The sequence below is a fragment of the Hibiscus syriacus genome, unplaced genomic scaffold (assembly GCF_006381635.1).
Source record: "Hibiscus syriacus cultivar Baekdansim isolate YM2019G1 unplaced genomic scaffold, ASM638163v2 tig00112215_pilon, whole genome shotgun sequence".
Lineage (NCBI taxonomy): Eukaryota > Viridiplantae > Streptophyta > Magnoliopsida > Malvales > Malvaceae > Hibiscus > Hibiscus syriacus.
This window is the reverse complement of record NW_024063268.1, coordinates 1,445,437-1,458,212: the sequence shown is the minus strand read 5'-3', so window position 1 is coordinate 1,458,212 and position 12,776 is coordinate 1,445,437. Positions and strand designations below refer to the sequence as shown.

At 34.2% G+C, this 12,776-nt stretch overlaps 1 protein-coding gene across 1 annotated transcript; it reads left to right on the top strand.

Moving 5' to 3' along the window:
- The first annotated feature begins 6,748 nt into the window (after positions 1-6,748).
- LOC120175798 (THO complex subunit 4B-like) lies at positions 6,749-9,914 on the top strand. The gene is made up of 5 exons (XM_039182357.1): positions 6,749-6,995; positions 7,295-7,420; positions 8,801-8,869; positions 8,951-9,135; positions 9,558-9,914. The coding sequence occupies exons 1-5, from the start codon at positions 6,837-6,839 to the stop codon at positions 9,727-9,729; spliced, it is 711 nt and encodes a 236-aa protein (XP_039038288.1). The 5' UTR covers positions 6,749-6,836; the 3' UTR covers positions 9,730-9,914.
- Positions 9,915-12,776: the final 2,862 nt, after the last annotated feature.

The window sequence follows — 12,776 nt, the reverse complement described above, 5'->3', positions numbered from 1 at the left end:
CGGAGGAAGAACCAAGTCCGGGACCAGACTGAGCTCCACGGCATCGACTCCAAGGTAGTCATGGTCTCTTTTAACTACCTTCATTTGGTCCTCTAATTGCTTGATTTTCTCTTTTATCTTCTTTGATTTGTCCTCTTCATCTGAATCCGATATATGATAATAACCCGAATTGCTCTCAAGGTTAAATATAGAGGATGAGGGCTTCACTTTCGTAGTAGATGAGTCCCCTCGAAGTTCCGGTAAGATTTCAGGTGAGACAACTTGTGGGGTAGGTGGTATAGTTACCCCTTCAGGTGAACCTGCCCCAGGCGCACTGGTCTGTTGTAGGCCAAGTAACTTGGTCACAATTTGATCGACCAAGGACTCTTGGTTTTTCATGATTGTATTAAGAGTACTCAGACTACTCTCGTTTATCTTGTCTTCCAACTCTCTCTAGAGCTTTAACATGTTCTCCTCAATCTGAGCAATTCTGGCTTCCATTTTTTTTCTTTTTCAAGCGGGTGTTATGCGGATGGGGCGTGTCCTGAGCTTGAGGTGCTATCTCCAGTATTTGTTCCTTTCTGATGAGACATGTTTCCGTTAGTTAATGTGAATGCAAAGAAAATAACAAAATGCAAAATGACTAAATGCATGATGCATGAAATGTCCGAGGCATTGATCTAAAAAATGTGCCTGTTATTCTGAATAATCCTTATTGAGGACAAAAGTGTTACGACTGAAGAAACAAAAAACTTTTTGATGGTATAAATCCCACACAACTTCTGACAAGTTGATTCGTCTTCCGCCTTTTTTCCGGTTGAATATCCCACGAACCATTCCGAGTCCTTTAGCTAAACTTCTACAGATGCGAGTTGCTTGCCCCAAAAAAGGTCTCAAAGGGCTGCATCTCTGGCTTTCACTCTATGTCGAGCTTGTTCCAAACGAAAGCGCCATTGGAACCCTCCATCCGAAGTTTATCAACTTGTTTCTAGAATTCGTCAATAATGGTCTCCAGCTTAGCTAGGGTTTCGCCATCTTGTTCTCGTAGTTTTCGAAATGACTCTCTGGGTCAGTAACCTTTTCCTCGTCTTTCCCCTGCAACCTTTGCCTCTAAGTATTCTTTGACCACGGCTGAACTTATGAGCTTTTTATCTCTTTGTATTATAATCCCTTTGTCCATTAATGCAGATTATTCATGTTTAACAAATACGTTTTTGGTGGATCAAAACCTCGTTTTAAATTATGAAAACAAAATAAAAGAGAACAAAAATAAAAAGAGTTAGTGAGGTAAATCAAAACAATAATTAAAATGAAAAATCCTATCCCACATGATATCTACCCCACATGCTTATTGTTTCTACTCTGACATGATCTCTATCCCGCATGCTAATTTCAAACAAATCTTAAACCGCATATTTGTCTAGTTTGCATGCTTTAAACAGAAAGTAAAGCAGGAAATAAAATCAAAGTAGCTTAGGGTTTGGAATGAGGTTTTGGGATAGGCTCTAATTCCCTATACTATCCCGGTTTATGTTCTAAAAAAGGTACTCGAGTTCTCCTTGTTGGTGCCCCCTTGGGCTTGTCAGACCCTTAGTCCTAAGCCCATTACAAGCTTATGTGGACTAAGTTAAACTCGAGAGGATGTATTCCCTTATGTTCATACGGAGAATAAATTCACACAAAGACATAAGGTATATGAATCTCGAAGGTTACTTGCTAGGCCCATACGGAGAATAAATTCCCACGAAGGCGTCGCTTTCGCCCCCACTTAAAAGGGTTTGGAGCTCGGGTATAGAGCCTTAGATGAAAACTTTGAAAAATCTGAAATCATTGAAAACAAATGTAGTACATATCAAAGGTAAATAATTGGAATCAAATAAATAAATTAAAATTAAAATTTACTATTTTCGCATAAAAAGAAAATCGAAAATTAATTCTGGCCTGACTCACTTACATGTCCCCAGCTGAGTCGCCAAGCTGTTGAAACCGTCTTTCGGTTGGGCTCGGAATTGGGTTTCGATTTAAGAAAAATGATTTGGAGTCGCCATCGATCATTTTAAATAAGATTTGGGCTGATCGAACACCATCTTACCTGATCTGTGTTTCAACATAAATGTGTCGGGTTCGAGAGTCGATTACGGTCAAGGAATGATTAGCACCCTTGAACCGCCCTTTCAGTACCAATTAATTTATCGGTTGTCTTTACGGCGAAAATTAAAAATTAAAAATTAAAATTTAAAATTTAAAACATCGATTCGAATAATTACCTTTGATCGATTAAAATTACCACTGAAAATACCACAAAATGTTAGATAATAACATAAAAATAAATACGATGAAAAAAATTCTAAGATAAAATAGGTAGTAGAGATAATTAAAAGTTAGTAAAAAAAAGAAAATAAACAAAAAACTTAAAATTAAAATTAAAATAAAAATAAAAAAATTAAAATAAAGAAAGAAAATAAAATGAATAAAATAAAAAAGTAAAAGTGTTAGTTAAAAAATAATATAAAAATAATAAAAAAATATTTAAACTAAAACCGTGAAAGAAAAAAATAATAATAAAACAGAAATGACTAAATTAAAATAAAAGTAAGATAGAGATTCCAAAATAAAAACAAATGCAATTAGTGACCAAATTGAAAGAAATAAAAATATTATTCCATCGCTACAAAGGAAGAACTCCTTAATGGCTAGTATCCTAATTAAACCAAAACATCTATGAAACTCAAAAAACCCTTATTTCACGCGTGAATTCATTTCTTTCAACTGCTCTCTCATTCTTTTGCTTTCCTCACTGCGACGCAAAGAGAGAAGGAAGCCATCGTTGTCGTAAATCGACGATGACTACAAGCTGATCGAACCCCGATCTCAACTATCTCTCTTCCTCTGCCTCTTCGAAAAAAACGAACGGTTTCTAGTCCGATGAAGTATCGTCGGTGGCCCCAGTTCCAATGGAGAACGATGTACTTCTCTTCTTTCTTCTCTCTTGATTTATATTTTTCGAAAGGGTTTGAATTTTGGTATCCTGTGGCTTTCGAAAGTAGTCCCCTCTTATCGTGTTCTTCCACCCATTTATAGCCCATGATTTTGCTATTTTTAGTTCAAATTTTTTAGTCTCAACCGAACTGAAACTCTTGATTTTTGTTGTTTGTTGTGTCCTCTAACTCCACGGTGTTACTTGGTGTCGAGAAAGATGGCGTTGACTGCATTTGGTTGAGAAGCATACGGTGTGCGGCTGTGGGAGTGTTCGGTGAGAAATTAGTGTCTACACATGTCAAACCACTTTTCTCTAATTGTCATCTGCACAACAAACAGCCTTGAAAATACTTCAATAAGAATATTCTCCAACAGGGAATGAAGGTGTTTACACGGTAGTAGTTTGTTTGAGTCATTTGCCACTTTTAAACATTTACTTAACAGAGGAATCCAACTGAACACAATTAAATGCTTAATTCTATTTATGGGTGAGCTTAATTCTATCAGAACCGCTCTCGAGAATCTCGAGGACCAACTCGAATTTTTCCATGTCAGTTTTAACTCCCTTTCTTTTCGATTCCTTTACCGGTTATGGTTGCTTTGTGTTAAATTAATTTCTGAAATCGGTTGTGAAAATGGCTCAATGTAACGCAATGGAAGTAGTTATAATTCTTTTATGGGAATTGAATCTTTTATGGGCCTAATATTTAAGTCATTTGATAAAATGTATTATTTGTTGAAGGAAGTCCATGTCAGATTTGTTGGATATGGGGCTGAGGATGATGAATGGGTTAATGTAAAGAAGGCAGTACAAGAGCGATCCATCCCATTTGAGCATTCTGAATGTAATGAGGTGTCCATTGAAAATCTCGTGTTATGCTTGCAGGTGATTAATAGATGCACTCATTTTTCTTAAATCTCTCAATAATCTTCCATCTCTATGTTAATTTGCGTTTCTTTCTGGAATTTAGTAGAGGAGAGACCAATAAGTTTACTATGATACTCACGTTGTAAAGATTGATTGGAAAATGCAAGACATACGAAGGAACAATGAAGACTAAATTCTAGTGAATAATATTTTTTAATTGAAAGTGAAAGAACCTAGACTAAATTCTAGAGAACTATGTCAAACTATATTAAATTTAATTTTAATGTTTATAAATTTTAATTTATTTTGTTGTTAAGTATTTTTCTGCATAACTTGTGTCTTAAATAAAATGTATGGTTGTTAATTAGATAAAGCTACATGATATTAAATTTAGGTGATGTAGAGCAGAAATGAAATATGCAAAATCAATTAATCTTAGCTAAAGAAAGGTAATTAGCAGCGTTTGTATCCAAAAACATCGCTATAGATATGACATTTTGCGGCGTTTGTATCCAAAAATGCCACTATAGATATTAACCTTTTGCGGCACTTGTTCCAAAAACGTCGCAATAGATCTTGACCTATTGCGGTGTTTTTTGTTCTCAAACGCCACTAACTTTAGCGGCGCTTAAAAACGCCGCTATAGGACTAAAAAAATGCATCTAAAACTCTATTTTGCTGTAGTGCTCGTATCTCCATTACATTTTTTTTTTTTTTGTAATTCACTCACATTCTCAAGAGTAATTTATGGTATATCACTCACATTCTCAAGAGTAATTTATGGTATATCATCTTTTTATATAAGTCATCAAGAAATAAAAACCATTCACAAGAAAAGAATTGCAAAACCTCACAAAAATATACTCAATGGAGTAAGTAATTAATCTCAACTGTAAAGAATATATGGCGATTACACTATTCAAACAAACCCAAGCACTATGGGTCTAATAAAATAACCAATAAGGTTTCACACAATGATTTTATTGTACCAATGAAGAAAGATAGCATTTCCTACTAACGCAAAACCAAAAAAGTGTTGCAAAGCATATAAACACACAACAAAATGAAAACTATGGTTAAAATGAACGAAAATTCAAAAATTCCTAATTTGCCAAGCAATTTGAAAGACTTTGTTTGAGGTGTAGTCAATGTAAAACAAAAACCCTTAATTTGAATTAAAAAAAAAAAACTTTTTTAGTTAAAACATATTATATATTCATCAAAATACAATAAGTAAAATGAAACACAAAGAAAGAAACGTTAGAACACACAAAATAGTAAGTTATTTAAGTTGCATCTCTGTCTTCAGCGTTCTAGACCAGTAAAAGGGTTTTGACGGGGAAATGGGTCATGTAGGGCGTTTGAAAAAAAGAACTCCCCAAATAGTGTTTTCCTCAATTTATTTCCCCAAAGAAGGTATTTGCTGCAATGCCTTACAAATGCTCCAAGATTTCTAGGCGTTTTCAACCTTGGAAAGCCAAAGTCGCATGGTAATTCATGCGTCTTCAACCTTGAAAAACCTAAAGTTGCATGGTAATACATACGTCTTCCACTTAGAAAAATTAAAGTTGCATTGTATTCCTAGCGACATCCCCTTACACTATAGCAAACACCACAGCTCAAGAAATAATTTGGTTAGAACCTTATACGTTGAATTTTTTTCAACGCCATACATGGGCGAGGAAGCCATTTTTGATGCGTCAAAAATAATCTGAAAAAAATTAAATAAGTCATATTAATATTAAAGACTATGAAATAAAAATAGAATAGATAGAATAAAAATAACGTGAAATGCAAGTACCCTAAGTGCCCCTTGAATCCCTTGAATTAAAAGATTCAATAAATTCATTCACACGGTTCTAATCTTCTCTCCTAGAAAGGATCTTGGAAAATCAAAGGTTAAGACGAATCATCAAAGATTTTCAAGAAGATCAAGTCAATTCAGATTATAATGTTGGTTGCTTGTATTCTTTATTATCATTTTCTCTTTTTATATCACATCTCTATTTTATTTTTATTTCAATAAGTCTGGCCATTTTTCTTTCCTATTCTTGTGATTTGTTTTTTCCTGCCTTTTGATATGTTTTTCGGTAGTTTGATCATTTTTTTATTTATCTTTTACTATGGGTTGATTTGACATCGTCACGACTGATTAAGATATCATTTATTCGATATCTAATTGATCATCCCTGCTTTTGATCCTCAGATTGGATTTGAATATCCGATTTACATCTGTGGATAGCTTTTTACATCGCTTGAGTTTGATTTATGGTTTTGTCGGTGTTCTTTCAGTAGCTTAATCCTCTTTTATGGTTTGTTTGTCGATGCAATCAGATATGTTTGTATCTATTTTTGTTCAATTTTCTTGGTTAGGTTTTTAATCTTTACTCGTATGATTATTATGTGATATTAAGTTGCTAGTTTTCTTTTAATGATTATAAGAAATTATCTTAATTATGTGTTTAATTTATGATTATGATTGTAAACATTTATTGTAATTTGAGATATTTCCTATTTCAAATAAAATTAGTAGCTTCTATAAAAAAATATTGGTTCAGTAAATATGTTACATCTTACTGTCATTATTCAAGTAACAACAGTAAACGTTTAAGTGATTGTTTTATAACTTTTAAAACTTCACTAGTGAAAATAGAAACCAACTCAAACTTTAATGGCGGTAGGCGTATCCATTCCAAATAATAAAAAGAGCTTTGATGGGAGCAACTAAGAAACGTAGAAAGGAGAAATCGTGGGATTGAAATCATAGTGGCAACAAATATTTCGTTGAATCCAAAGGCCCGCTAACAAAAAAGCTGGGTCCATACATTTCCACGTGTCAGCAAAATGACAAAGGGTGGACCAAATTTTCGTGCCTCCGATTGGATTCTTGTTTCACACGCTCCATAAATATCCACTCACTCTTACAAAAGCTTCAACAAAACCCTAAGCAGCATTTCCAGGGCAAAAGCAAAGAAAAAGCAAAATCCAAAAGCAACGTGAAATCCTGAAAATGTCCGGCTCGCTGGACATGTCACTCGACGAAATCATCCGTAACAAAAGAAGACCCGAAGGGCATTATCGTAACAAGCCACGTATCTCCGGTCCGGGACCTGATCGTCGTGGACCCATTCGCGACCAGATAAGAACCACCCCGTATCCGGTTCCACCGGTAAGGTCATATGCTCCAATAAAAAAGTAAAAACATGGAGTTCTAGTAATAAATAAAAATCAATGTTGTTTATATACACGACTAAACATATACGTATATTGAAAATGTATATTTTTAGTGAATTTTGCGATAACTGTTTTGATAACTTATCATCAAGAACCGTAAATTCCTAATTATTTGAATATTGGGATGCATGCTCACACGCACATGTGCGTAAATTTCTTTGTGAGAATTTATTATATCTTTAAGTATGGCCACTCGCTTGTGAACGCGTGTGTTTCACGCGCTTATGAATGCAGGCTATGCCGATGCAAGTAGAGGTGCCGCCAAGCCAGGGACAGTTGGTTCCGAGTGGAGGACCAAATGTGGAGTCGAAGCTATATATATCGAACTTGGATTATGGTGTTTCTAATGAGGATATTAAGGTTGTTATTTTTTCTTCTCCTTTTTCATTTATTTGCGGATTACTATGTTGTTATAGATATAGTCTTGTTTTTATTCCAAAAGTGAATGCAAATGTGTAAGCTTGAAATGTGTTATTTGTTAAAAAAACGTGGGTTCATTTCTTTAGTTGCTAAAGTAGTGGTCGATATTGGATGGCGATGGAGAATCTGTTGTATGGGTGTTCATCTATAGAGTCTAACTATTTCAGGCTACTAAGAATATGAATTGGATGATTGGATGTGGATGGGTTGTTTTTATTTTGAAAAGTAATAGAGGTCAATTATGCTTCTTGCATGGTAGTGAGGAATTCACAATAAGGATGTCAATGCAAGTTGGTGGAAGCATTTTTTAGTACTTGCCTATTATGGTAAAAGCATAGAAGTATGTCTGATTAATGGTTAGCCTTTGGGAGTTGATTTGTTCAATTATATTTGTGGAGTAAGTTCGTAATGAAATGTTGTTGCTTACCATCTGCTGTACTTTTCATGTATGAGCATCTTTTGTAATACAAGTTGAGCACATGCACAATCTTCTTGGTTAGCATTTTGTGTAGGTAGTTGATGAAAGTGTATTATATGAACAAGAATGTGGTTTGAGCTGAAATGAGGCAGTCTCTTCTTTGGAAGTGGGTTGCTAATTAGGATACTAACATTTAATGTCTGTTGTGTGTTGGCAATCGGTGACAATTTAGTATAGCAATTAGTAACACAGTGGGACTGGCTTGTATGGTGTTTGAGACTGTGGAGATCATTATGATAAATATAAATTTGAAGTCATTGAAACTCTTTATTAAAATATATGTATGTTTTAGTGGAAGTATTGATAGAAATTCTAAAGCCTTTATGGTTTTCAAAAATATAATAGAAAAATGAGTATATTTCTGTCAAATAAATATCTGTATTCTTACAGTTACGCTCAATTCCGAGTAACATAGGTTTCAGCAATTTGAGTTGGGAGAATTGAGTATAGCATTAGCAATGCAGTGGGAATGAGTTATATGATGGTCGATATTTTGGAGATCTTTATGATAATATGAAGTTGACTTGCTTGAAATTTTCTATTAAAATTTGGGTTGGCAGAGTCGAGTATAGCAAAGCAGTGGGACTGAATTATATGATGGTATCTTTATGATAAATATGAATTTGACTTGCTTGAAACTTTCTAGTAAAACAATTCATTTATATTTTACTGGAAATACCGCTAGAAACTTCTCTTGGTACTGCACCTATCCCACAATATACTTTTCTTGCCTATCAGCCTTTCGAACAGGTGTTACCTTTATTGTTGTTCTGTCTGTTGTAAATTAGAGGATTTATAGTTTTTTTTTTCCGTTTATTCATAGCGATATGTTTGATATATAGGTGCTTTTCTCTGAGGTTGGCGACTTGAAGAGGTACTCGATTAATTACGATATGAACGGAAGATCAAAGGTACCTACTATTCAAGTTTGAAGAGCTTCATAACTTAAGTTTGTTTGTCTACTGCTGAAAATGCTTTAGTATTTATATTAGGGAACTGCAGAAGTTGTCTTTTTCAGACAGACAGATGCTTTGGCAGCTATCAAGAGATACAACAATCTTCAACTTGATGGAAAGCCGATGACAATTGAGCTCGTGGGAGCTAATGTAGTTATTTCTGCACCCATCCCTCCAACCAGAAGCAGCATTCTGAGAACACCAAATGTGGCCCCTAGAAGGTTTGATGTTCGAGTGTTTTCCTTAGTTATTTGCTTAGGGTATTGCTTTAATCACGTATTTGGGTTTCTTGAATCTGCTTAATGGTACCTGGAATGTCCTGTTTGACGCATGTGCGTTATTTCAGGCACCTATGTTATCTAGTTTCGAGGATGAGTGTCGGGTGCAGTAATGTGTCTTGCTCGAGAATATGCTCAAACTTTTTCATATATTTGGAGGATTGTTCCCCATGTTTGTGTATGTTTCGGATTTGGTTGAATGTTGAATATAGGTCCATGGAGGGTCATAATTCAATACTCATGTTCGGATATTAGTTGAATGAGTCCCGGAAAATGGAAATGGACACTTGAAAGAAAAATGAAAAATTGGAATACTGTGCCAATACTCGATGCTTGAAATAAAACTAAACATCCCGCTTGGACAGGGTTGAAAGGGGATGGATTCGTGGCGTTGTCAATGGACCTTACCTTGGAGGTGCCAGCCATGGATTCACTCGAGGACGTGGGCATGGTGGACCTATTGGTAAGAAATTATCTGCAGAAGATCTTGATGCTGATTTGGATGAGTACCATTTAGAAGCTAGAAGAATGAAATGAGGCCCTCCCCTGCTGTTTTGCTTGGTCAAATACTCTAGCTCTTTAGTAAAAAAAAAGAAAAGAAAAGAGTTGCGTCTCTGACATATTGAGAACGTTAAAACTTCAAAGTGCTGAATTGCTGTATATTCTCCCACGTTGTCTTTTGTTGGATTTAACCGTTTCAATACAAAGTCCAAGTAAGATGACTTTGTTTTTAATTTTTCGTTTATATGTTATCCCTACGTTCTAGGTTTGTTTATGGAGCAGGGATCGCAGACCCATTTTTCTTGGAAAATCAAGTGTAGTGTATTATTTAAAGGGAACATATTTTCGCACGCCTAAATTTTTTAGGATAAATTATGCTAATAGTTTTATTTTGTTTTCGGTCTGACCTACTTTGGTCATTTGCTTTTTAATTAAGTGCTCTTGGTCTTTAACGTTATTGGTCCATCCGGTTCAGGTCCTTCAGCCGTTAATTTCCGTTAACCCATTAATGAAAGTTGTCTGAGTTGGCAAATAAAAAAATATTAGAAAAACTCGCGTATTGGGTCTTCTTTTTTTATTTCTTCTTCTGAATAATAGTCTGTTTCTTCTTCTTCTTTGACGATAACAGTAGAAGTGTGAGTAATGCTCAATAAACTAAAAATATTTTGAAAATCACTTTTGAAAGAATATAAAAAGTTTTCTATAATGAAAACCAGTTATGTTCTTGATGAGTTCACTTTCTTTCCCACTTTCAAACACATCAAAGAAGTGTTCTTTCTCGTCTCTTCTACTGCGACTTCTCGTTGCATGAAATCCATATTTTCGATAAAGAACAAATAAGCTTTAGAAGGAGTGGCATTAGCGAAATCAGTAGTAAAAAAGGATGATACTTTCACTTCCAAAAGTTGTTTCTCTTTGCTTCACTGGTTTCATCTCTCAATTCTGATGGTCTCTCTTCTGGCTCTCAAGGTAGCCGTGGAATCTTATCCAACTTGGTCCCTCGACTGTTGGTCCAAGTTTGATTCAACTCCATGCCACTGGCCGGGAATCGCTTTCACAGTTGCACTCGCAAACGAGTTACCTCGATATTTATTCCTAACAAAGGGTTAATCGGCTACATCCCGTGGGAACTCGGTTGCCTTGACTCACTAACTGGCCTTAGTCTCTCTGAAAACCAATTTATTATCATCTCTTTAATGCTACAAACCTCATCTACATGTAAACCATCTAAACCTTTAGCATAACCTATGAACCATGTAAACCATGTAAAAAAGAAAGGTTCTTTCACGTTTTGTGTTTTCCTTTGGAAAGCAGCATAAAATGTCACCTACGAACTATCTAAATCATACCCTAGAAATGCGTTCATCCTCTGCCAACGACGGCGGCCACTCCCAAAGCGCCCCACCTATTTAACGCCATCACACTTACTACCTTCACTCTTCCTCCGCCTCTTTCAAAGGTTGTTGTTGTTGTCGCACCCTTCTCTGTACTGGTAAAATGGATTCTCATGGGAAAAAACAATAAAGGATAGAACAATGACAATACCCAGGATGAGAGTGGAGGTAATCTGACTGCACCCACAATTCGGATTTCTTACCAATTAACTTCTCATTAACTTTATCAAACATACCCATACAAAAACTCTTGTTAGATTATAGGGTGATAAACATGAACGTGGAGGTTGAATCACGTTTTTTGTGATTTGAAAAACCACAAAAGTTGATATGGAAGTAAAAAATTCAGGATATGAAGTGATCAATAATAATAAAACCGGTAAAAAAAAATAATGTTTTAGGTAACACTTTATTGAATATGTTAACAAATCCGGTAAAGCGCCTAATAATAACAAAATCGATACAAATAATAATATTTTAAGTAATTTTTTTATCGGAAATGTTAAAAAAATAATAACAAAACCGATAGCATATTTCTTTAGCCGTATATTAAGGCTGGTACAAGTGAGATTTTCTCGGAAGAAGAAGAGGCATAGAAGAAGATGAAGAAGAGTTCTTTTTTTAAGAAGAAGGCATGGAAGAAAATGATAATGAGAGACACCGTGGTTTTTTTTAATATTTTTTAATTTTTGTTGTCAACTTAGATTTCTATTAATGAGTTAACGGAAGTTAACGGCCGATGAACTTAATCAAAAGAATAAGTAATGTAAGTGTAGACACATTTTCGTCCGGAGCTTATTTAGTATATATATTAATATTATATTTTATCTTTGTATTTTAGTTTAAATAGATGTTAGTATTTCAATTAGGATTTAGGATATTATTTTAAATATATTTTATTTTATCTTTGTTTTAGGTATTTTAGTTTAAATAGTTTTAAGTGTTTTAATTAAGATAAAAGATATTATTTTAAGAATTATCTTTAGCTTGTTTTTAGGAATTTGAAGGCTATAAATACCCTCTCAGGGTAAGCCTAGAAAGACAGATTTGAAATCACACACACTTCAGAGAATAAAATCTTCTTTTCTTCTCTAGCTTTCTCTTTATTTAGCGTACACTTCTTTATTTTCTTTTAGAATTTTGTTTTCAATTATGCTAAGTATTACATTGGTCATGCTTAGCTAATTTTATTTCAAGCCGAAGACTAAAGTGAAGGCTCAATTTCAAACGTGAGAATTGTAAGAAGAATTGGCTTATTCAAGCACATTCAACTTCCTAAGAACACACTTAGCAAAATTGTTTGCTAAATGGAAACGGAGATCAGAATCAGTTATTGTTGAAACTAATCCAAGTCGGCAACGAGAAATTGTTCTTGTAGTAACCGACATGAATTTTGAAGTAAGAATCAGTTTTGATGATCCAAAGAATTTGAGGCGAAGCTGAAGTCTGAGGTTGTTTTCACTATAAGTTTCTCTTTATCTCAATCTCTTTAGATTATTTATTTAATTATTTTCTTTTATTTAATTATTATTATTTATTTAAGAAATAACTTTTAAAAAACTTTTTTTATCTTTACTACTATTATTTATTATTTTATTATATTTCCCTTTTATTTATTATTATTTTATTTTTATTATACCTTTTCAACTTTACTTGGAATTTTATTTTTCCCTAAAATCAAGAAACAAT